Source organism: Dasypus novemcinctus, chromosome 1 (assembly GCF_030445035.2).
Source record: "Dasypus novemcinctus isolate mDasNov1 chromosome 1, mDasNov1.1.hap2, whole genome shotgun sequence".
Lineage (NCBI taxonomy): Eukaryota > Metazoa > Chordata > Mammalia > Cingulata > Dasypodidae > Dasypus > Dasypus novemcinctus.
The window spans coordinates 208,776,765-208,800,836 of record NC_080673.1 but is presented as its reverse complement, the minus strand read 5'-3'; the positions used below and the strand labels follow the sequence as shown (position 1 = coordinate 208,800,836).

The following is a 24,072-nucleotide window of genomic DNA, read 5'->3' as shown; positions in this document are numbered from 1 at the left end:
GTAGAGGGTGGCCCTGGACGCAGGGGCATGGGGAGCTCCGGCCTGCCCGGCCATTGTCCGAGGCCCAGGCAGCCCACCTCTGTGGGGACCCCTCCCCAAGGTTTGGCAGAAGGGTGGTTTAGGGTTAGGGCCTGCTTGCCTGGGGGCAGCGCCCAGAAAGGCTGGTGGGAAACAGCAGTGGACAGCAACACCACTCGTGTATTTGTCTCAGGTTTAAGTGACCATTCCACTCGGGGTTGTAAATCACACAGTGTGTGTACTTGGTTGGTACAAGTGCCACCTGCGCAGACGCTTGCCCCAACCCAGCCCTGCAGCCCAAGCCTGACTCCACGGCTCACGACGCAGATGCCAGCTGTGCCGCAGCCGCGTCAGTGCAGCACCGGGCCTCGCGCACGGGGGCGCAGTGGCACGTCAGTCCATGTGGCTGTGCGGGGCGGGAGCCTGGCCCGGCCGAGGGGGGCGGTCTCCGTCCTCGTGGTCCCCGTCCTCAGGTGCTCTAAGAAGCGTGGTCCAGTCTGTGGCTCTGACCCCGGGGCCCCCCGACTGCCCCACCGACAGGCTCAGGGCCAACGCGGGGAGCTGGCGGTCAGCATGGCGGCTGCCGGCGGACGCCAAGGGCCCACGTGGCCCTCAGGCCAGGCACACCCGGAGCGGCTCGTGTACGCCGTCCACCCCTCGGCTCGGCTCACGTCCGTGCAGCAGGTTCTAGAACCGGGGGCCGGCTCTTCTGCCCGCTCCGCCCACGCCGAGGGGGGCTCAGCAGTGGCCACGGCCCCCAGACCTGGCCTGACCTGCCGCCCAGTGAGGCCGGACCCTCAGGACGCCCAGGGCACTCCCGGCCCTGCTGCCCAGGACCAGCCACGGCCCGAGCCACGTGGGGGGGACACCAGCCACGCCGGGCGGGGGCAGCCCGAACGAGCCCCTGGAGGGCGCCCGGCCCCCACCTCAGCGCCCCCTGAAGCCACCCCCATGCCCACACCACTTCAGGCACAATGAGCGGGGTGAGGGGCGCCTGCCCCCCGGCACACCCCACGGGCGCAGGGCCCCGCCCCGGCCCCGCGAAGTCCCTTGAGCAGAGCTGTGGTCAGCAGGGCCAGGCACGGCTCCCGGCTGCCGGCCCACGAGGCGCCTCTACTTGGCGTCGCCCTCCGGGGTGGGCGCAGCGTCCGCCCGCGCCTCCCTGGGGCTGCCCGCGGCCCTCCGGGTCTTCCTGCTTCTCCGCAGCATGAGGACCTGTCGGGGCAGCGGCACCGGCTCGAGCACTGTGCCCGGGCGGCGAGGAGGGTGCTGCCCGCCCCGCCCGCCGGTTCCCCGCCCACCAACCTGGGGCCCCGCGGCCGAGATGATCATGTGCCCGGGACCCTGCACCCAGGGCTCGCCGTCCACCTGCACGGGCGTGGCCTTGAGCAGCGTGACGCGGAAGAAGGAGCCCTGGGCGATGCGGATGCCCGAGCGCAGTCCACCCTGGACCTGGCCCTGCAGGCATGGGGAGGGGCACGGCGGGGTCAGAGAGTCTGGGGCGGGGGGCGCAGGCAGGGGAAGGCGCCGAGGGTGGAGGGTGGGCGCAGGCAGGGGCGGCTCCAGCTGGGGCTCACCATGTGCACGACGCCCGTCACGCCCACCACCTCCAGCAGCCCGTCGTCCATACGCGGCTTCTCGAACTTCGGGTCGCTGTCTGAGCCCCACAGGTCAGCCCCCGAGCCCCAGCTGCACCGAGGTGGGGGAGGGGAGCTCAGAGCTGGCAATGCCACGGGGGCCAGGAGGAAGCAGGGCTGGCAGAGGCTGGGGGGCACCAGCAGGGGATGGGGTCCAGCAGGGGCCGGCAGGGGCTGGGGCCGACAGGGGCAGGGGTCTGCAGGGGCAGGGGCTGGGGCCGGCAGGGGCTGGCAGGGGCTGGGGGCCAGCAGGGGCAGGGGCAGGGGCAGGGGCAGGGGCTGGGGTCTGCAGAGGCAGGGGCTGGGGCTGGCAGGGGCAGGGGTCTGCAGAGGCAGGGGCTGGGGCTGGCAGGGGCTGGGGTCTGCAGGGGCAGGGGCAGGGGCAGGGGCAGGGCAGGGGCAGGGCCAGGGGCCGGCAGGGGCTGGGGTCCAGCAGGGCCAGGGGCCGGCAGGGGCTGGGGTCCAGCAGGGACAGGGGCCGGCAGGGGCTGGGGTCCAGCAGGGACAGGGGCTGGGGTCTGCAGGGGCAGGGGCAGGGGTCTGCAGGGGCAGGGGCCGGCAGGGGCAGGGGTCTGCAGGGGCCGGGGCCGGCAGGGGCAGGGGTCTGCAGAGGCAGGGGCTGGGGTCCAGCAGGGGCAGGGGCCGGCAGGGGCTGGGGTCTGCAGGGGCAGGGGCAGGGGCCGGCAGGGGCAGGGGTCTGCAGGGGCCGGGGCCGGCAGGGGCAGGGGTCTGCAGAGGCAGGGGCAGGGGCAGGGGTCTGCAGAGGCAGGGGCTGGGGTCCAGCAGGGGTAGGGGCCGGCAGGGGCTGGGGTCTGCAGGGGCAGGGGCCGCGCCTGGGGATGTTGATGAAGATGAGGCCCTCGATGCTGGGCAGCGCCACCTCCCGCCGCTCCACCTGCAGCTGGACGTCCCTGTGCAGGCTGCGCCCGAGGCTCATCCTCTGCAGCCCGGCCCGCACGTACATGCCCTTGTTGTGCAGCCTGCCGAGGGGCCGGCCGTGAGGCGGGGTGCGCGGCCGGGGCGCAGGGGGGAGGGGCCACGGGGGGAGAGAACGTGGGGGTGTGGGAACGGGGTATGAGGATGTGGGGGTGCAGCGTGGGGGTGTGGGTGCGGGAGCGTGGGGGCGTGGCCGGGACGCCCACCTGCTGGTGAACTTGCGGGGTTCCTCCTCGCGCGCCTGGTGGAAGTCCAGGCTCAGCTCCGCGTCGATGCCGATCCCACAGTAGTTGCTCATCTGGACGACCTGGGGCCAGGCAGCCGCCTCACTGCCCAGCGGCCCCAGACCGGCCCCCCAGCCCGGCCCCCCAGGAGAAGCCGCCCCGCGAGTCCCACGTATAAACAAGGGCGGCCCCGGCAGGGCGTGCTGGGGGAGTGTGGCAGGAGTGCGGTCGGGGCCCACCGCACCTTTGGGGGCTCCGTGTCGGCCACGCCGTTCTCTGCGCCTCCGGCCCCGTGGGCATCCAGCAGGATGGTCCAGCGGTCCACAAGCACGGCGTCGGCCTCATCCACCGACACCAGCACCGAGAAGGGGTCCTCCCCACTGTAGCCCCCGCCCCAGCGGAGGACCCGGCCGAGGTCGTTTCCTGGGACACAGGCAGACGGGGAGTGGGCCCCAGCCCCGCGGCGCACCCCAGGCCGAGACCCCGACGCGCACGCCGGCCCGGCCCACCTGTGCCCAGCGGCAGGATGGCCACAGCGGGGGCAGGGCAGGCCAGGCAGCGCCGCGTCTCCTCCAGGGCGGCCAGCACCCAGCTGACCGTGCCGTCCCCCGCCGCACACGAGCACCCGAAAGCGGGGCACCCGCGAGAACACGTGGAACCTGGAGGGGACGAGACACGGTCGGCCAAGGCCCCGAGAGGACCGGCACAAGCCCACCACAGAGCGGTCCCAGCCGCCCCCAAGCCGGCCCTGCCAGCCCCTCGCCGCAGATCCAAAGACACAGCACTGGCCGCCCTGGCCGGAGTCCCGGACTCACCCGGGGAGCGCCCCCCATTGGTCAGCTCGACTGGCCGGAGCCCCGGACTCACCCGGGGAGCAGCCCCCCATTGGTCAGCTCGACTGGCCGGAGCCCTGGACTGACCCGGGGAGCGGCCCCCCATTGGTCAGCTCGACTGGCCGGAGCCCTGGACTCCCCCAGGGAGCACCCCCCATTGGTCAGCTCGACTGGTCAGAGCCCCGGACTCACCCAGGGAGCGGCCCCCATTGGTCAGCTTGACTGGCCGGAGCCCCGGACTCACCCAGGGAGCAGCCCCCCGTTGGTCAGCTCGACTGGCCGGAGCCCTGGACTGACCCGGGGAGCGGCCCCCCATTGGTCAGCTCAACTGGCCGGAGCCCTGGACTCCCCCAGGGAGCACCCCCCATTGGTCAGCTCGACTGGTCAGAGCCCCGGACTCACCCAGGGAGCGGCCCCCATTGGTCAGCTTGACTGGCCGGAGCCCTGGACTCACCCGGGGAGCGGCCCCCCCATTGGTCAGCTCAACCTGGCCGGAGCCCCCGGACTCACCCGAGGAGTGGCCCCCCGTTGGTCAGCTCGACTGGCCAGAGCCCTGGACTCACCCAGGGAGCGGCCCCCCGTTGGTCAGCTCGAAGACCTGGTGCGGGTTCAGCAGCTTCCGGAAACTGCACAGCAGGTCCCTGCCCTTGAGGCCACCGCTCTTGGGATTCACAAACACGAGGAGGGGGGCAGCAGTCGGGGGGCAGCTTGGTGTGCTGACGGGGGGGGCTGGGTTAGGGCTGGGGCAGCTCCGGCCAGCAGGACCCCCGGGGCCCACCCCAGCCGGCGCCGGGCAGGCCGCAGCCCTGACCCCTCACACGGCCGCCGGCTTGGCCGCTGGCCACCCGCGGTGGGCAGGCCTCCAGGGAGAAGGGAGGTCGAAGCCCCCAGCCATGGCCACAGCCCACTGTGACACGGGGACCTCAGCCCAGGCCCTTCCCCCCACCCGAGACCCCCAAGCTGGACGCCAGCGGGAGCCCGCCTGCTGCCAGCCTGTGGGCAGGACCCGGGCACAATGCCCGGCGCCCCTCCAGGGCCAGGAGGAGCTGCCCCTGCCCAGGCTGGCTCCCCGGCCTCTGTTGGCCACGGAGACAGACACGCAGTGCCCGTGGCAGAGTCTCGGTGCACCCGGCACGGAGCACGGTCAGGACCTGGGGGTTTGCACGGGGGGGCTGGGGTCTCAACAGGGGTCTTGGGTGCTAAGGCGAGACAGACAAGCTGGGCTCAGACACAAGGTGGGTGATGCTCCGAGCCCCCGTGACGAGGAACACGGGTGACACGACCCCCTACAGAGCTGCCCTGCACCCCACTTACCGCTCACAGCCGCGTGCAGGCAGCTGGCGGGAGAGACAGAGAAACGCACGTGGGCACAGGCGCCCGGCCCTGCACCGGGCAAGCCTGGGCTGGGGGCTGAGGGGCAGGGGGGCTGAGAACAGGACGGGGCAGCGGACGCTGAGGGCCACTGTGCCCACCTGGGCAGGACCCACCCGCCCCCAGCCTCAGAGCCAAGGTCGCCCGCCTGCCGGTCACGCTCCGCCTGGCCTGGGGTCAGGGGTCCGGGGTCCGGGCCGGGGAGGGCCTGAGGCCTGCAGCACGCCCCCGGTGGCGGGGTGCTGAGCGAGCCACACAAGCTCACGAGGCCTGGTGCCAGCGGCCGCACGGGCAGTCCCCACGTGTGGCCACGGGGGGCGTGAATGGGCCTGCGAAGCGCTCGGCCCCAGGGACCCCCGGCACGCCCCTCACCAGCACGTCCGGGAGCACCAGCGCCGTCAGCGGCCGCCCCGCACACAGCCGTGTCCCTGGCCAGCATGTACAGCCGCTCGGCCTCCGTGAAGCAGCGGACGTCCAGCACCACGGCGCCTGCAGGGGACAGACTGAGTGCCCGGCCCACCCAGGCCACCGCTCAGCGGGCAGGCGGGCACCGCCCCACTGCCCCGTGCCCGCAGCGCTCTGTGTGGCGCCCTCGGGGAGCACAGGGCCCACCGCGCGACACGACGGCTGCTGGACGGAGGACGGTGGAGTGAGGGGCCCAGAGGCCTGGGTGGGGGGCGGGCACGCGTTCTCCTGCACGGCCCCCACACCCCGGGGCCTCTGCCCGCCGGCCGGGACCACGAGAGGGCCCAGGGGCAGCCCGGGGGCCGAGGCGCAGGCCCAAGAACAACGCCTGGGGGGCGGCGGCCAGCTGTGGCTGGAGACAGTTGGCCACCGGCCCCACTGCCCTCCCTCCAGCCGTGGAGTCTGAACTTCCCAAACAAAAGACACAAGCTGCCAGCTGCGAGCGCAGGGAGGAGGACGTGGGACCCCACACGGGCGGGCGGCCAGGGGCGGGCTCACCTCGGGAGGCGTAGACGTGACTCACGGACACCACGTCAGCTGCAGAGACACAGCCGCGTCAGAGGTGCCGGGGCCACGACGGCCACTGCTGGACCAAGGCAGCAGGGCCCGGGGTGCACTGACCACCAGCCCGTGTCCTCCCCTGCAGCCGGACAGGTCTGCCCACGAGCCCCCGGGGACCCTGCCCAGTTAGGGCCTACTGAGGCCGGCACACAGCAGGCAGGAAGTGCAGCAACCAGGCGGCGTGCAGGAGGCTGGGAGGGCGCTGGTCTCGACGCGGCCCCTGGGGCAAGGGCTTAGGAGGCCCCTGCGGGGCACAGGCAGGGGACCAGCCCGCACCCCACCCGGCAACCTGCCCCCTGCCAGGCGCCCCCCTACCACCCTCCCCACGTGCCCCTGCCAGGCAACCTGCCCCCGCCAGGTGCCCCTCCTCACCAGGTGACCCCTGCCACCCCCCCACCAGGTGCCGCCCTACCCCCGCCAGGCACCCCCTGCCCCTACCAGGTGCCCCCCCCCACCAGCTGCCCCCCACACACACCAGGCACCCCCTGCCGCCCCCCCCAGGCGTCCCGTGGCCGCTGCCGCACCTCTGGTGGCCAGGGCCTCTTGTAGGAGGCTGCTGTACTCCTGAGGGTCCAGCCCGGGGGGGAGGCCGCCCACGAAGAGGGAGACGCGTGGCGCCACGGGCCCGCTCTCCTCCACGTAGAACCGCGTCTGGCTCATCTGCCGCAGGGACGTCTGCGGGCGTGGGGCGGCGCTGCGTCAGGATGCACCCTGCCCAGGCCCACTGGCGCCCGCTTCCACCAGGGGCTTGTGTCGGGCCCACCGACCTGCCGGATGGCCCGGAGCCGGTCCAGCAGGGGCTCCTCGTCCACCAATGCCGTCCGCTGCACTGCGGGGCGAGGGCGCAGTGACCCCGGGGCTCCCGGGCGAGGGGCAGCCAGGCGCAAAGCCAGACCCGCCCTCGGGCCCGAGCCCCCAGCCCCTGGCCCGGGCGCCGGGCCCAGCGATGCCGCTCACCTCGCGTGCTGCCCATGAGCACCTCCACCAGCCGGAAGCTCTCGGGACCCTCGGCCTGCGGGGAGGAGGGGCGTCAGCCTGGGTGCGCGCTCAGGGACCCCCGCCGGCCCAGCGCTACGCACCTGGCGTCCCAGTAAGGGCAGGACCTCCTGCACCACCGTCCTGGCTGTGCTCTGCTGGGTCAGCCGGATGGACACGCAGGCCACGCCCACCCTGAGGGCAGGGCGGAGCTCAGGCTGCACCCCCAGCCCCCGGAGACCACACGCAGGACAGCGCAGCCCCCTGCCCACCCAAGGCCCAGCCTCACTTGAGCCAAGCAGGGTGGACCCTCAGCACCTCCTGGGCGCGGGGCAGGGCGCTGAGGACCCAGGCTTCGGGCACAGGGTCCCGGGGCGCGGGGCGCCTGCCGTCCTCCTCCTCGGAGTTGCCCGGGCCTTGGGGGGGCAGGGACAGCGGCTGCAGCTCGAAGCCCCCGGGGTCCTGGCTGAGGTAGAAGGCCCGCAGCGCCGCCTCCTGCGGGGCGGAGGAGCAGCGTGGGCGGCCGGGACGCCGGCCCGAGGCTGGGGTCCCGCCGGCCGCCCCCGAGGCCTCCTACCAGCACCTCCTGGTCCCCGGCCAGGCGGGACACGGCGACCACTCGGAAGCAGTTTCGCCGCACGGCGTCGCTGCCATCGAAGACCCGCAGGGCCAGCCTCCCTGGCAAAGGCAAGCAGCCGTGAGCAGAGGCGGTGGGAGGAGGGCCGCTGGGTGGGGGGTACTCACCCGACTCCAGAGTGGACGGCACTTCCCTGCCCAGGCCGGCCACCACGCCCCCGTCCACACCGTCGTCGGCCTCCCCTGCCAGGCGGACACAAAGGGCCTCGGTCGCAGGCCCCCTGGGGTGGCTCCTCACGCCGCTTCACCGGGCCTGGCCCACCCCCCACAGGCCCCCGACCCACACGCAGGACCCCCGACCCCCACGAAGCCCCCCACCGCCCCCCCACACAGGGACCCTGCTCCCCCACAGGCCCCTCACCCCCACACAGGCCCCCAACCCCCCACGAAGACCCTGCCCCCCCGCAGGGTCCCCACCCCCCACGAAGTCCCCCACCCCCACACAGGCCCCCAGCCCCCCATGAAGCCCCCCACCACAGGGTGCCCCACCCCCCATGAAGCCCCCCCCGCAGGAACCCCACTCCCCTGCAGGTCCCCAACCCCCCACGAAGCCCCCGACCCCCCACGAAGCCCCCCACCCCCGCAGGGCCCCCCGGGCCCTCACCTGGCTCAGGCGCCACGGGCTCGGGGATGCGGAAGCAGTGCCTCTTGCTGAAGTTGCGGCTCACGAGGCGCACGCAGGCGGGGGGCAGCACCATCCCACGCAGGCGCCCGAAAGTGCACTCTGGGGGCAGCGCCGTGTGGCAGGCCGAGTGGGCCTGGGGGGCACAGGCGTGAGCGGGGGCGCGCAGGCTCCCCAAAACTGAACAGGTCCCGGGCTCCCCGCGCACCCCCAGGCACCACCAACCCTCAGGGGCCCGAGTCTCCTCCGTGCCCCGAAACCCCAGCCCGCAGCCCCCTGGCACGCCCCGCCGCGCCCCTGTCCCCCGCGCCCACCTGCACACCGCACCACTCGCAGCGCAGGCCCACCAGCACCTCCGAGGAGCCGCATGCCTTGTGGCAGACGTCGCAGCGCGCGCCCGAGGACAGGCTCCCCTCCCGCCAGTGGTGGTGGTACGTGTCCTGGGGAGGGGCGCGTCAGCTGGGTGGGCCCTGGCCGCCACCCGCCAAGGACCCCCGCCCCGGCCAGGGCACTCACGTGGTCCTGCGGCCCGTCGTCGCAGTGGCACTGGCGGCAGTCGCTGCAGGCGAAGGGCGCGCAGTCTGGGTGCACGTGCAGCTCACACACTGGGGGCAGGCGGGGCGGGCGCGTCGTCTTCCTGCGCCCGAGCCCCTCCCGCGCGGGCAGGCCTCGAACCCGCTTCAGGTCCCTGCACGGCTCCTGACCTGCGGGGGCACAGGGCCCGCCCCCCCCCGCCCACCACCCCGACATGCAGCCGCACCCCAAGGCCGGCCCAGGCGGTACCTTCGCAGCGGAGTGCGGGTGCCTCCAGGCCCTTGCGGCAGACGGCGCAGAACCTGCGCTTGAACAGCCCTGGGGGGCCGAAGCAGTGGGCCACTGGGACCTGCGGGCACAGGCAGCCTCAGCCCTGGCCCACCACCCCGGCAGCTGTCGGGCACAGACCCCACCGCAGCGGGTGCCTGCTCTGACCCACCCGAGCCCCCACGCGCGGGCCTGCTGCAGACCCCACACCCTCAGCAAGGCACTGCGTGGGCCCCGCCGAGCTGCCCGGACAGACCTCCCACCCCAGCCTTTTCTGCCTGGCCCTGCCGCCCGCTACTCGCCCCGCGGCTACCACCTGGGGTACCAGGGAGCCCTGGGTGGGCCACGCCCAGGCCGTCGCCCCAGGCATCTGCTCCTTCTGACGTGACGCGGGACATCCCGGGGACCCCGGCGTCCACCCAGCCATCTCCCCCTGGCCCCAGGCCTTCTCCGGGAGCACGCCCGCCCCCACCCAGACTCACCCGGACCAGGCCTGGCGCCACGCAGGCGCAGGGCGTCCGCACGTGCTTCACACACTTCTCGTGGGACATGAAGTTGCAGACTGTGGGGCGAGAACAGCGCGCTAGCCCCGTCCCGCCGCGGGTCCTGCTCCACCAGACGCTGAGGCGGCGGGGGTCCTGCCGGCGAGCCCTCCCAGCAGGCCCTCCCTTCGTGCACGGCCGCCTCCTGGCCACGGCCCCCTCGCGTGCAGCCTGGCCCCACAGCCGGCTCCTAGCGGCCCTCTGACAGGGCAGCCCTGACGCCCACTCACCAGCCAGGTCCAGGAGCCCCAGGCGGCCTCCGCAGCGTGCCCTGCCCCCCACCCCCTCCCTGGGCGCACCTCCCCCAGCAGGCAGGAGCCTGGCCGCAGCGAGGGCTGCAGCGTCCACTGCCATGCTCTGACCAGAGCCTGCAGTGGACACTACATGCAGGGCCAGGGTCAGTGCCAGCCAGCCGGGTGCTTGCAAGGCCTAGGTAGCACCCAGCCAGCGGGGTGCTTGCAATGCCTAGGTAGCACCCAGCAAGCTGATCTCCCCTGCTCCAGGGGCACCCGGACAGGCGCGCAGGGCAGGCCCCAGCAAGCTCAGGGTGGACAAGGCGCAGCCGTAACACTGCTGGGGAAGTGGACAGAAGGGGCAGCAGGGGGCCAGTGAGAAAGAGGCAGGGCAGCCGCTGGTGGGGATGCAGGCACCCCGTGTACAAGGGGCCGGACGGATGGACAGAGCTGCAGGGGCTGGGAAGTGGAGCGGGCTCGGATGGAGCTCACGAGGCTCGAGGCAGGCAGCTCCCCTTACCACCCCCACCCCCACAAAGGGGCGGACCGGAGCTTCTCTGCAGGCTGGAAGCAGCAGCCCTGGGGGCCTGCTCCAGAGAAAGCTTCCAAAAGTGGGCTGAGATCCCACAAGAAGGGGCGAGCACGGCGGAAGGCGAGCCCCCCAACCCCCCCTTCCTCCCCAGAGCACCGCAGACCAGCTCTGGCATGGAGGTATCTCCCGGCTTCCTCCTCTGGCAGTGCAGATAGCACCCACTATCGCCACCCACATCCTATGCCACAGGTTCTCCCCAGCAGGGGAGGAGGCACCATTCCCTAGCCAGGTCCTCTGCCTGCTGTAATCGCCACCCTGTTCTCCACAGATGTCCGCGCAATGTCCAGAAGACTGCCTGTTAAGCGCCCCCACGTCACTTATCTCCCAAGCACTGAGCCTCTTTCAGCGAGCTGCTCTGCTCCAAAAACATCTGAAGGCGTCTTCAGCTCCCCCCAGACCTAGACTCTACACACCCACACGGAGGTCATGCCTGTGAGAAGCACAGGGTCTAGCCTGAGACCCGGAGCCCGGCTTCACCTCCTTACACATGTGCAGGGGGTCCTAGTGGTCTAGCCTCAGACCCACAGCCCTGCCTTCACCACCTCTCCCTGGTGCAGGGGGTCCTAGTGGTCTAGCCTCAGCACTGGAGCTCAGTGCAGTGCAGGTACTTGCCCTCCATCCCAGCTGGCCCGCCTCCATGCGCCCTGACCTCACAGAGGAGCCCAGTTTGACCACTCCCCTGCCCAGCTGACCAGGCAGCCAGGACACCCACGCCATTTCCACCCACGACGGCCGGGCACCTCTCCTCCACCTGCTAAAGCCTCCCCTGGAGGGCCGAGTGGTCCCTCCGTCCCCAGAGCCTAAGGCCTGTCTTCTGGGCGGGCAGGGGCTCTGTCCGCCCCGGTCAGCATCCCTGGGCCGCGCACTCCGCACGGTTCACACTGGGGGCTACCCCCGGTCCAGCGGTGGGGTCCCGAGGCTCAGCCGCCTCCGGGAGGCCGTGGGCTAGCAGCAGCACGCCCCCGCCGCCAGGAGCCAGCCGAGGGCAGGGCCCTCTGCCCGGCGCAGCCGGCTTGGCAGGGGCGAGCCCTGTCGGGGCACGCCGCGTGCGGTGGCGCAGAGCGCAGTCAGGGCGCGCGCGGACCCGGACCCGCGCCGGGGGCGGAGGCGCCGCCCGCCGGACCAGCCCTGCAGCCCCTCGTTCCGCCACTGGGAAGGGACCGCAGGGGAACCCCGGAGGGGAGGCGCCCCGGCCACCGCGACGGCCCCCAGCACGGCCCTGGCCGCCCGCTCCCCGGCCCCCACCCCGCGCTGCACTGCGGCCCCGCTGCCCCGCCCGCGGAGCCGGATCCTGCCCCGCCCGCGCACCCGAGAGCCGGTCCCCGTGCCCGCGGCCCCAGGCCGGGCCCTCCCGCGCCCTGCGGCCGAGCCGGCTGCCGCGCGACCCCCGCCCGCGGGGAGGCTCTGGGGCAGAGGGCTGCGCCCAGGGCAAGCCCCGCCGGGAGGGGCAGAGGCCAAGGGTCAGGCGTGCGGGCCCGACGGGGGACGCCGGGCGGAAGGGTGGCGGCCGCGCAGGGCGCGCGGGCGCGGGGTCGGGGCGCCCCCCGCCCGCTCCGGCCGCCTGGGCCCGGCCTCACCGTCGCACAGGAAGCCGGTCAGCCCCCAGACGAAGTCGGAGCAGAGGTGGCAGAAGGTGGGCTTGGTGAGCGTCACCTTCCGGAAGCTGTGGCCCGGCGCGGGGGCGGCCGCGGGCCTGGCGCCCACCCGCTCGGCGCGCTCCGGCCCCGGCCCGCGCCCCCGCCCCGGCCGCGAGCGGCCTCCGCCGCCCAGCACGGGGCTGCGGGCCGGGCTGCCCGGGCGCGGGGAGCCGCCGAGCCGGGCGCGGGCCCCGGGCTCGGCCGCCGCCATCCCCCGGCCCCGACCCCGGCGCGCGGGCGGCAAGGTCCACGCCGAGGCACCGGGTGGAAGCCGCCGCCACCTCCCCGGCCGCGCGGGGCTTCCGACTGCGCCCGGCGCCACTGCGCAGGCGCACACTCCGCGGGGCGGGGCCTGAGCGCGGGGGAGGCGGGGTTCGAGGAGAGGGGGCGGGGTCCGAGGGGCGGGCCTGAGCGCGGGGCGGGGCCTGGGGGCGGGGCCTGGGAGGCGGGGCTTGCGAGGAGGCGGGGTCTGAGGGGCGAGGCCAGAGCGCGGGGAGGCGGGGTTTGAGGAGAGGGGGCGGTGCCCGAGGGGCGGTGCCTGGGGCGGGGCTTGAGAGGAGGCGGGGTCTGAGTGCGGGGCGGTGCCTGGGGGCGGGGCCTGGGGAGGCGGGGCTTGAGAGGAGGCGGGGTCTGAGGGGCGGGGCTGGGGCGGGGCTGGGGCGGGGCTGGGGCGGGGCCCGCGGGCCGGCTGTCCCCTCGGCGCTTCCAGCGCCCGCGCCCAGCCCCGGGCACCCCGCCCGCACCGCACCCGCAGGCCCGGAGCCGGAAGTCCCGAAGCCGGACGCGAGGCGTTTGCACCTGCAGCGCCCGGCCTGTCGCTGCGCAGACCGGCGCCAAACCCCCTCCCCACCCCCCGCGGGACGCCGGCCCCCTTGCTGCCTCGCGAGTGCCCCGGGCCCTCCCACACTGGGGAGTGGAGGCGTCAGGCCCTGCCTGGGGGTCTCAGTTTGGGGCTGGAAGAGTGGGAAAGGGGGCTCGGGGAGGGGCTAGACCCTGTTCTGGGGGCCCCGCAGTCTGGTAAGAGGAGCTAGGGAGGCACCTGGGGGCTCCGAGTGTGGGGGTCCGGGGAGGGGGTGGGGGAGGAGAAGACAACTTTGGGGCTCCAAGGGTCTGACCCCCCCAGGAGCTCCCCAGTCGCAGCCCTGGGGCCGTGGTGTCGGGACCCTCGCCCAGTCCCACGGAGACCCCCATGGAAAGGCCCTCCTCCCACCCAACTCCCAGCTCTGGGCGAGTCCCGCCCGGCCAGCGCGGCAGCTGCTTTGTCTCCAGGTGCTGCTGGGGTCGCTTGGGGGCTGGGCCGCCGGTCACTGCCCCACCATGGCCTGGCGAGCACCAGGGGTCCCTGCTCACCTGTGAGCCTGATACGGCCGGGAGCCTGCCCGGTCCCTGCCGGGCACGTGTGGCCCTGGAGCCAGGCCCCCCGTCCAGCCAGGCAGGGAGAAGGGCTGGCCCGGGGCCAGTGAGGGCAAGTGTGGACCCCGGGGAGGAGAAAAACGGGGGCAGGAGGTGGGGGCAGCAGGGGACGGTAAGGTCCCCACTGCCCTGGGAATGTTGGGTGGGTGGTGCCAGCGGGGAGACGGAGGAGGAAGGGGGCCTGGGCCTCCAGATGAGAGGCCAGTGCGGGGGACGGGGTCTGAGAGGGAGGGCAGCACCTTCCAGGTCTGGTAAGTGTGGGCTGGGGTCCTCCGTCACCACGCACCTGCTGAGGGTGCTGGACGACACGCACGGGCTCGAGTGACCCGGTGTCTTGTCCGCTGGGTGGAGCGAGGCAGGACACAGCCAGGATGGACAGCCAGGAGGAGCTGACCCCGCGGAGGGTGACGTCAGCACAGCCCGGCGGGAGGGGCGTGGGCTGCCAGCAGGCGAGGGGCGCCGCTGCTCCGGGACCGCCCTGAGCCCTGCCCGGCCTTCCCCCTCCCCCGCAGCCTCTCTGGCTTCCAGAGGACCCCAGGGTGCCACCTACTGAAGATCCCCCCGTGGGCCCCACCCCAGCAGGCTCTGGAGGACGCTTCTCCACACGCCCTGAAAAGGGAACTCCGCACCTGCGCTTCTGCCGGACGTTAACGCGCTTTCCGATCTAGCACGTTAACAACAACGGCCAGCAGACAGAACTGCGGTCAGATCCTCCGGGGAACTTTTTAGAGTATCTGCTCGTTGAAGCCTACCAGAAACTTGTGAAGTTTCTGCCCCCAGCCTGGAAGCTTGGTCTTCCCTGGTGCGTGTGGCTCACCTTTTTGTGCAGGCCCCTGCCAGGGTCCTGACCGTTTGCTCTCCAGGGCAGTCTGCCTGTGCCATTGCCTCCCCTCGCCTTGGCGAGCAACTTGGCAGTTGGCTTGTCAAGCTGGAGTGTGGCCTGCACCAGGGAAGGGGGCCAGGCTGGCACGGAGGGAGGATCCCAGCAGTGACCACCAACAGCCCCTCGCGCCGCCAGCCTGCCCCTGCCGCCCAAGGGAGTGGCCATGCCGAAGTCCGCTGACCCCACCTGTGCTAGCCACGGCCACGGCCAGCCCCTCTGCCCTTGAACTGCCACCGCCTTCCCTCGCAGGCGTGCACCGGGGCCCACTGTCAAGGAACCTGTGGGAAGACGCCCCCAGAGTGGGCTTCCCCAGCGCAGCAGACCCCTCGGCTGCACGTCCCGCCGGCCGGGCGCTCTCAGCCTTCCGCGTCAGCCCTGCCGCGGGCGCCGCGCCCCTCGTGCGCTGGGCAGGCCCTCTGCCAGGACGTCAGCCGGGCCCTTCCCCACAGGCTCACCTGCCGCTGCATTCCGTCCCGAGACCCCCGAAGCCCCGAGACCCCCGAAGCCCCTCGGCCATTGTTCCACTTTCCGTGCCCTGGGGTGCTTTCTCCACTTACATTTTTTTTTAAGATTTTATTTATTTATTTATTTATTTCTCTCCCACGCCCCGCCCCAGCTGTCTGTTCTCTGTGTCTATTTGCTGCGTCGTCGTCTTTGTCGCTTCTGTTGTTCTCAGCTGCTCGGGAATCTGTGTCTCTTTTTGTTGCGTCATCTTGTTGTGTCAGCTCTCCGTGTGTGCGGCGCCATTCCTAGGCAGGCTGTGCTTTCTTTCCTGCTGGGCGGCTCTCCTCACGGGCGCCCTCCTTGCGCGTGGGGCTCCTACACGGGGACACCCTTGCATGGCACGGCACTCCTTGCGCGCATCAGCACTGCGCATGGGCCAGCTCCACACGGGTCAAGGAGGCCCAGGGTTTGAACTGTGGATCTCCCACATGGTAGACGGATGCCCTAACCACTGGGCCAAGTCCACCGCCCCACTTACGTTTTTGATTGCCTCTTCCTATAAAACAATTTTGAAGTATTACTTTTTGGAGAGGAAAGACAAAGATAGTTCGGACTTCCCTCTAGTGTGGCTGTTAGAAAGAAATTATTATTGCTAGTTCATGGAAGTTTCGGCTGACAGGTCCTTATTGGTTATAGTATATACATCTGTAAGACTTCTACAAATCCCGCTCTCCCGAGGCCGTCACCGGCTGCCGCGTCCAGCCTCTCGGTCTCTCCCGAGGCCGCTGGGGGCAGTTAGGTTCTGGCCAGGTAGTCCAGGGGTGGCTCCCGTAGAAGCTCTCCCCTTCACCTCCCCGGCAGGGCCCCACACCTGGGCGGGGCAGCCGGCTCCCGGGGTCAGCAGCCTGCTTCAGTGCGTCACACTGAGCCCCTCCACCTGCCGCCTTGTCGCCCTGCACGTTAATTCTCCAGCTGCATGACGGGCCCCTCGGGAGCGACTGCAGCTGCTGGGTGGGGCCGGCAGCGTTGGACGGAGGCTCGCGCACCTGCCACTCTGCGCTCCTCCCTGCATCTGGAGCTGGCGCCTGGGCGCGTTTCCTTCTTCTTAAGGAACTCTGCCTTGCACTTGCTTATGTGGAGCACAGTGGTAACCAATTTTCTCAACTTTGTTTCTCTAAAACAGCTTTATTTGGGCATTGTTTTTGATGTATATTTTTGTAAGGTTTAGGAATCTAGGTCGCCAGCCATTTACTTGCAGGACTTTGAAGCATCCGTTCCACGGTCTGCTGGTTTCATCCTTACTGTTTTGCACCTTGAAGGGAATATGTGGGTTTTATTTCCTCCTTGCCAAAGTGAATACCATGCACAGGCCGGCTTAAATGGCAGGAATCGATTTGCTCACGGTTTTGAGGCTAGGAGTCCAAATCACGGCGCCGTCGAGGTGCTCTGGGCCAGCTGTCCCCCTTCTGTCCCGGGCAAGGCGCTCGGGCCCTCCGTTCCCTTCCTGGCCCCGTCGGCGTCCAGCTCCCAGCTGCTCCCTCCCTTCTCAGCCCCTGCACCCTCCCTGTGTGCCTTCCGACCCTCCCGATGAGGGGCCACGTGGCGCCCGAAACCACCTGGCCCAAGGGCCTTTTACGAGGGCACGCCCACGGGAAGGGGACGGCGAGGACACCTCCCTGGGCCAGCATAAGCTCTTTCTTCTCTGGTTGCTCTTAAATTTGTCTTTTATCTTTGGTTTCAGCGGTTTCATTCCGATGGTCTTGGATTTGGCTTTTTTTCTGTTTCCCTTTGGGCTTCGTGGTACTTGTTAGTTCTGTGCCTTGATGTCTGCCATCGCTTTAGGAGAGTTCCAGCTAGCACCCCTCCAAACACCATTTCGGCCGCTTTCTCCCTCTCGTTTCCCTCTCGGAACTCGGCTCCTCAGTCAACCTGTTCTCCACGTCTGCTCTGTACCTTCCGTTACCTTCCCTCCTTGTGCTTCAGAATGTTTTTCCAATCTGTCTTTCAGTTCATTGATTCCCTGCTTAGTTCTAAGTTGGTGATAAAATCCATCCAGTTTTTGTCAGTTTTACTGAGAGATGATTTACATACAATATGGACCAAATTTAAATATATAATTCAATAAATTCTGACTAAGTTTTCTTGAGGTGTTTATACTTTTTTCAATTTTGAAAAATTTCAAACTCACAGAAAAGTCATAAAAATAGCATATATTCTTCACCAAGGTCCACTAATTATTAACATTTTGTTGCATTTCCTCTTTTTTTCTTTGTTAGAGGAGTTGTGGTTTACAGAACAATCATGCATAAAATAAAGGGTTCCCTTAGAGCACCCTATTATTGACACCTTACATTCATGCAGAACATCTGTTACAATTGATGGAAGCACATTTTTGTAATTGTTGTTTTTTTTAAGATTTATTTTTTATTTATATCTTTCCCCTTCCCTCCCCCACCAGTTGTCTGCTCTCTGTGTCCATTCACTGTGTGTTCTTCTGTGTCTGTTTGTATTCTTGTCAGCAGCACTGGGAAACTGTGTCTTTGTTGCGTCATCTTGCTGCATCAGCTCTCCGTGTGTGCGGCGCCACTCCTGGGCAGGCTGTACTTTTTTCACACTGGGCGGCTCTCCTTATGGAGCGCACTCTTTGCACTTGGGGCTCCCCTATGTGGGGACACCCCCGCGTGGCAGGGCACTCCTTGAGTGCATCAGCACTGTGCGTGGGCCAGCTCCACACAGGTCAGGGGGCCCTGGGTTTGAACCCTGGACCTCCCATGTGGTAGGCGGATGCTCTATCAGTTGAGCCAAATCCGCTTCCCCACATTTTTGTAATTGTACAATTAACTATACTCCATGTTCTAACTTCGGGTTCACCATGTAGTGTCGTTCCACTTTAAAAAAACTTATTCCATTACCACATATACAATCTATTGTTTCCCCCTTTTAATCACATTTAGATATATATTTCCATGCTGTTAATTATGTTCGCCATGTTGTGCTACCATCACCACCATCCATTACCAAACATTTCCATTATTCCAAATAGGAACCCTGCACATTTTAAGCCTTAATATCCCATTCCCTACCCCCATCCTGTCCCCTGGTAACCTATATTCTAGATTCTGACTCTGTGAGCTTGTTTATTCTAATTGTTTCAAATCAGTGAGATCATACAATATGTGTCTTTTTGTGTCTGGCTTATTTCATTCAACATGATGTCCTCAAGGTTCATCCGTATTATTTCATGTATCAGAACTTCATTCCTTTATTTTTTAAATTTTTTATTAGAGAAGTTGTGGATTTATGCGGCTGGGGCGGCTTGCACCCCGACGCTGACAGGGGGGTTTGGAGGGGTCAGCTGGCCCCAAAGGCGTCTGAGGCTGCGGCAGACAGCCTCAGAGGGGCTCTCAGGCGTGGAGGACGCGCGGCGAGGGGAGAAAGAATGCCGCGGAGACCAGGTCTGGTACGCAAGTCCGGTTTATTGCGGAAGGGGACATAGCTTTATAGGGTTAGGGACTGTGTGGAGGGATTTGATAGGTGTGGGCGGGTACTGCTTCCTGATAGGTGATTGTAAGCGGTTGCTAGGCAGAGGGCTGGCTGAGAGGTTTGGAATAGGGGAGGGGAAAGGGGGAGTGAGAGCTGGCCGGATGTTGGGCTAGGCGGGAGATAAAAAGGGGGAGGGCAGCGCCGGCCAGCCGTTAGCAGCAAAGGCCTAGTCAGGCGTGGTCACCTTATCTAGGCCCAGTGGGCAGAGGCGGTATCACTTCTTGCCAGGCGCCCTTCCTCCCACAGATTTACGGAACAATAATGCATAAAATACAAGATTCGCAGTCACCCCCACCACCTCCACCCAGCCTTCATGCCTTTTTGGGGCTGACTGCTACTCCATCGTGTGCAGAGCCCACATTCTGTTTACCCATTCATCAGCTGATGGACACTTTGGGTTGCTTCCATCTACTGGAAATTGTGAATGATGCCACCAACATCAGTGTACAAATATCTGTCCCTGCTTTCAGTTCTTTTGGGAATTTACCTAGTAGAAGGATTGCCAGGTCATATGGTAATTCTATACTTAGCTTTCTGAGGAACCGCCAAACAATTTTCCACAGAATCTGCACCATTTTACATTGCCACCAGCAGGCAATGGGTGTTCCTATTTCTCTGCATATTCTTCAACACTTATTTTTCATTTTCAATCCCTACTGATATTACAGGATTTTCTTCTGCCATTTTGCTCGTTAGCCTTTGTACATCTTTTTCTCATGTCACTCAATTCTTCTGTTAATGCCTACTTTTATATATTTTTTTTTCACAGAGTGCTATATTGAGTGCCTTCTCTTTTCTATCTGGAGATTTTTTCATCTATTTTCCTTGCGATTGCGATGGGGTTAAAATTTAACATCCCAGATCATATTTGGTCTGATACTAACTTCAACAGCACACACATATACTCTTCCTATGCCTCTTTTCTCCTTTTGTTATACTTGTTGGCATTTATATCTTTGTACCTTGTTTGACCCAAACCACAGATTTATCATTACTTTCAACACATTTGCATTTTAGCACCTATAGGAAGAAGTGGAGTTATATAACAAACAATAAACTACAATAATACTGGCATTTACAGTTGCCCAAATGGAGATCTTATTTCTCTCTGCTGCTTTGATCCACCGTCTGGAGCCCTCTCCTCTCGGTCTGAGGAGCTCCCTTTGGCATGGCTTCTCGGGCAGGGCGGCGGTGAGGAACTCCTCAGCTTTTATCTGGGAAGATCTTAATGTCCCTCTCATTTTTTAAGGAAAGTCTCACAAGACATAAAATTTTTGGTTGGCAGTTGTTTTCTTTCATCCACTGCCTTCCTGCCTTCATACTTTCTGATGAAAAATAAACCTTCAATCTAACTGGGACTCCCTTGTACATACACATAGCTTTTCTCTTGCAGACTTTGGGATGCTCTCTGCGTCTTGGCATTTGATGGTGTGTGCTTTTCTTCCTGTTTATTCTGTTTGGTGTTCTCTGGGCTTCTTGGATGTGCATGTCCACATCTTTGGCTGTTTGGCTAAATTCTGTCATTATTTCATTGAATATTTTGCCTGCCCCTTTCTCTCGTTTCCTTCTGGGATTCCCGTAATGCATATATGGGTGTGTTTAATCATGTCCCAGAGGTATCTTCAGCTATTTTCACTTTTTGTAATTCTTTTTCCTTTCTGCTCCTCAGCCTGACTCATTTCAATTGTCTTGTTCTCAAGGTTACTGATTATTTTTTCTGCTAGCTCCAATCTGCTCTTGAAAGACTCCCAGGCATTTTTCATTTCATTTCATTTCAGACTACACTTCAACTCTAGTAGTTCTGTTTGGTTCCTTTTTAAAATAAGATTCTCATATTGCTCATTTAGTGTATCCTGATATCCTGAAGTTCTTTCTCGGTATTTCCCATCATCTCCTTGAGCATCTTTTAAATCATTTTTTAAAGGCTTTGTTTGGTATGTCACATTCTCAACTTCTTCTTCGGTGTTTTCTGGATTTTTATCCTCTTCCTTTGGATGGGTCATCATTTCCTGTATATATGTCTTGTACTCTTGTTGCACACTGTACATTTTAAAAATATTAGCTCTGGGATTTATTATCTGAGGTGTTGTTCTTAATTTTTAAACAAATATTTATTTCTCCCACACACACGCCATTCCCCCTGTTGTCTGCTCTCTTTGTCCATTCACTGTGTGTTCTTCTGTGTCTGCTTGTATTCTCATTAGGCGGCTCCAGGAACCCATCCTGGGACCTTCCAGAGTGGGCGAGAGCGATCGCTCTCTTGCACCACCTCAGCTCCCTGTTCGGCTACGTCTTCTTACTTTCTCTCCTCTGTGTCTCTTGTTGCATCATCTTGCTGCACCCGCTCTCCGTGTCAGCCAGCACTCCAGTGCGGGGCGGCTTTCCTGAGTGGGGCGGCAGTCCCGCAGTGGCCGGCACTCTGTGTGGGCCACTCGACACACGGGCCAGCTCGCCCTTCCCAGGAGGCCCTGGGCATAGAACCCTGGACCTCCGGTGTGGTAGGCAGGAGCCCAATTGGCTGAGCCACATGCGGTTCCTGTTCTTGATTTTGTAACCAGCTGGCGATAAGATGGATTTTCTTACACTCCAGTCCTCCTGTCAGGAAGGTCCACCCAAGACGAGCGCCGTGTGCAGGGTTTTCCCTGCCCTTCTGGGCCTGGGTCTCGTCTTGGGCGTTTGCGTGTTGGTTGTGTTGGTCGTCCCCTCTTCTTTCCAGGAGACGGACCTCCCTCTCCGGGTGTTGGATGCTGGCCGGCCTTGGTCCCAGCCCGTCCACCTCTGCGGTCCTCACGCTCCTCCTGCTGTCCCAGCCCGTCCACCTCTGCGGTCCTTACGCTCCTCCTGCTGTCCCAGCCCGTCCACCTCTGCGGTCCTTACGCTCCTCCTGCTGTCCCAGCCCGTCCACCTCTGCGGTCCTCACGCTCCTCCTGCTGTCCCAGCCCGTCCACCTCTGCGGTCCTTACGCTCCTCCTGCTGTCCCAGCCCGTCCACCTCTGCGGTCCTTACGCTCCTCCTGCTGTCTTCAGCCGCTTTTCCCTGGAGGGCGAGTGCTTGGAGGAGGGGCCAGTGGAGGCGACTTTCCCAGGTCTGTCTTTCCCATCCCAAAACAGAGCTGGGATCCATGAAGGGGACGCAGACCGGCTCACAGCGCCCTGGGGAGGGGTCAGGAGCGGTGCCAAGAGCTTCTCCAGTGGCCCCCAAAGGTGAGTTTTCGTGGTCTTCCAAAGAAATGCAGCCGTTCAGCCGGTGTCCCCTGCACCTGAGGAAGCGCCGTGTCTTCAGGCACTTAGGTTGAACCTTGGCCACCGCTGCCTCAGAGCCAGGCCCCTTGCCACCCAAAGCCGCTAAGGCGTTGATCAGCGGGGCCCACCCTGTCTTGGGGAAGAGGATTTTTACGTCCCTTTCCCCCACCTGTGAGCTAGCCAGGGGCTGGACTCCACGGTGTCCTGCCACGAGAAGGGAGGATGGGTGCTGGTACCACTGCACAGAGAGCAACTCACTGGACTTTCCCGACTTTATCAGCCCCTTCCTCCCGCTCCTCCCTGGAGGCTGTGCAGTGCTCTTCTGGCCTCTGCAGTTTCAAAACCATTGTTTCAGACAGTCCTGCCTGTTTAATGGTAGTTCTAGTACAAGGCCTGAGTCCTGGAGCTCCCTCTGCCACTCTCATCCCACAGAATCCTCTCTGAATTTGCTTGTATCTTACACTTTCTCTCTGTAATCATGTCATTCATTTTAATTTTCACTACGGTGTTGGGTGCAAACATAACAACACTTAACCTCTAAATACTGCAGCATAGATCTCAAAAGGACATTCAGGTAAGTGGATGTAGCGCAAGCGATTGGCCTCCTGCCTACCACACGGAGGTCTGTGGTTCAGTTCCCAGTGCCTCCTAAAGAAAGCGAGCTGGCGTGGCAGGGAGGCACGGCAAGCTGACACAACGAGAGGATGCAACAAGAGACACGAGAAGAGAAACATGATGAAAGACACAACAAAGCAGGAAGCAGAGGTTCCTGATGCCTCCTAGAAAAGACGGGCAAAACAGCCAGCTGATGTAATGGGCAGGCATGGCACACTGACACAAGATGATGTAACAAGAGACACAGGAGGAACATAATGAGAAACACAACAAACAGGGAACAGAGGTGGCTAAGTGATTAGGCGCCTCCCTCTCACATTGGAGGTCCTGGGTTCAGTTCCCAGTTCCTCCTAAAAAAACTAAAAAAGAAGAGGAACAGACAGAGCAAGTGCAAACAATGAGGGGGTGGGAAGAAATAAATAAATAAAGGGGGGAAAAAAGACACCTTCATCCGCAACCATGATGGAATTTTTAAATGTAGGACATTTATCACTGGTAGGATTCTCTTATCCAATATGGTGCATATTCTAAAATGTGAATTGCCCCAATCGGACCCTTTATAGTAGTTTTCCTTATCAGAGACTCCTTCCAGAAAGATTTTTCTACCTTCCTCCAGAGAAGATTTACTTTCCTCCTGGAAGGTGGCTAGGTGGGCAGGACAAGAATTCTACACCATAACTCACTCCAGGCTCGAGGTGCTTCCCAGATGAACTTCACCGTTGCTGGTTGGGCGTAGACCATCTAAAGCCTGCGGAGTTGGCCAGAGCCTTCTCCTGGCGAGGCTGCGAACTCTGGTTTTTTGTCCCAGGACCCCATGAGTCACCAAAACTCTGCTCAGCTCCTGGCCACTCCTTCCACCGCTGGAGACCGCCTCCGGGGAGGAGCCCCGTCCAACGCTGGGCAATCGGGCCTCCCCTCCCAACCTGAGGTCCTGGAACTTCTTGCGGGTTTTTTAAAAGTGCGTTGTCCAGTTTTGTTGGTTGTTCTCAGGAGGAGGGTTGGTTTCTGAAACAATTCAGTCCTCCATTAGCTGCAATTGGAACTCCTTTCTTCAGTTCTGTTCAGAATATTCCTTCATGTCTAAAGTACTTTGTTGCTTTTAGGAACTGTTTTTAAAATGTTTTATCCACTTTTTAGTTGTTTTCTCTGAGTAATTTAGCCTGCCATTACCAGATGTCATTTCTAATTCAAGTGGGGGTTTTTTTCATTAATTTTTTAATTCTTTTTTTTTTTCTTCCTACTGTTTTGGAATTTATATGCTCTTTCTACTTTTAAATGGCTAATCTTGACATTTAACTTTTTTTTTTTTTTTTAGCTACCCAGGACCATATATGTGGGAAGCCAGTGCTCAACCACTGAGCCACATCGGCTCCCCTGTTTGTCTGCTTGTTGTCTATTTTTTTTGTTTTTAGAAGCCACTGAAATCTGAACCTGGTACCTCCCATGTGGGAAGCAGGCACTTAACCACTTAAGCCTCATCTGCTCTCCAAAATTTTAATTTCTTTTCAATTTTGGAACTTAATTTGTACATGTAATAATTGGAAACATAAAGAATAATTTAAAAAGAAAATACAGTTGAATAAAAATGTATATTTCTCAATTAAATATACTGGATTTTTAAAAAATCATACAATATGTTATGCAATATATTTGGTTCATAGTAACACAATCATACAGTATTTGTCCTTTCTGTCTGGCTTGCTGCACTCCACATAACGTCCTCCAGGTTCATCCATGTTGTCATGTGCTCTACCACTTCATTTCTTCTTACAGCTGCATAATATTCCATTGTGTGAAAACACCAGTTTGTTTATCCACTCATCTGTTGATGGACACCTGGGTTGTTCCC

The 24,072-nt window shown here is 63.8% G+C and overlaps 1 protein-coding gene and 1 long non-coding RNA gene across 2 annotated transcripts; one reads left to right on the top strand and one right to left on the bottom strand.

Annotated features, from left to right (window-relative positions):
- Positions 1-180: 180 nt before the first annotated feature.
- On the bottom strand, positions 181-12,351 carry DGKQ (diacylglycerol kinase theta). Its single transcript, XM_058301893.2, is given in 26 exon segments — positions 181-1,233; positions 1,324-1,476; positions 1,596-1,707; positions 2,489-2,635; positions 2,798-2,898; positions 3,060-3,238; positions 3,325-3,424; positions 3,426-3,474; positions 4,212-4,339; positions 4,341-4,364; positions 5,392-5,433; positions 5,435-5,508; positions 5,983-6,021; positions 6,570-6,720; positions 6,813-6,874; positions 7,003-7,057; positions 7,125-7,215; positions 7,310-7,515; positions 7,598-7,698; positions 7,765-7,839; positions 8,261-8,414; positions 8,593-8,718; positions 8,795-8,883; positions 9,062-9,161; positions 9,562-9,641; positions 12,024-12,351. Coding segments are annotated over 26 exon segments (2,811 nt in total). The 5' UTR covers positions 12,295-12,351; the 3' UTR covers positions 181-1,131.
- LOC131279174 (uncharacterized) lies at positions 11,952-23,851 on the top strand. Its single transcript, XR_009186536.2, has 3 exons — positions 11,952-12,079; positions 21,477-21,569; positions 23,539-23,851. It is a non-coding gene; the product is annotated as an uncharacterized lncRNA (long non-coding RNA).
- Positions 23,852-24,072: the final 221 nt, after the last annotated feature.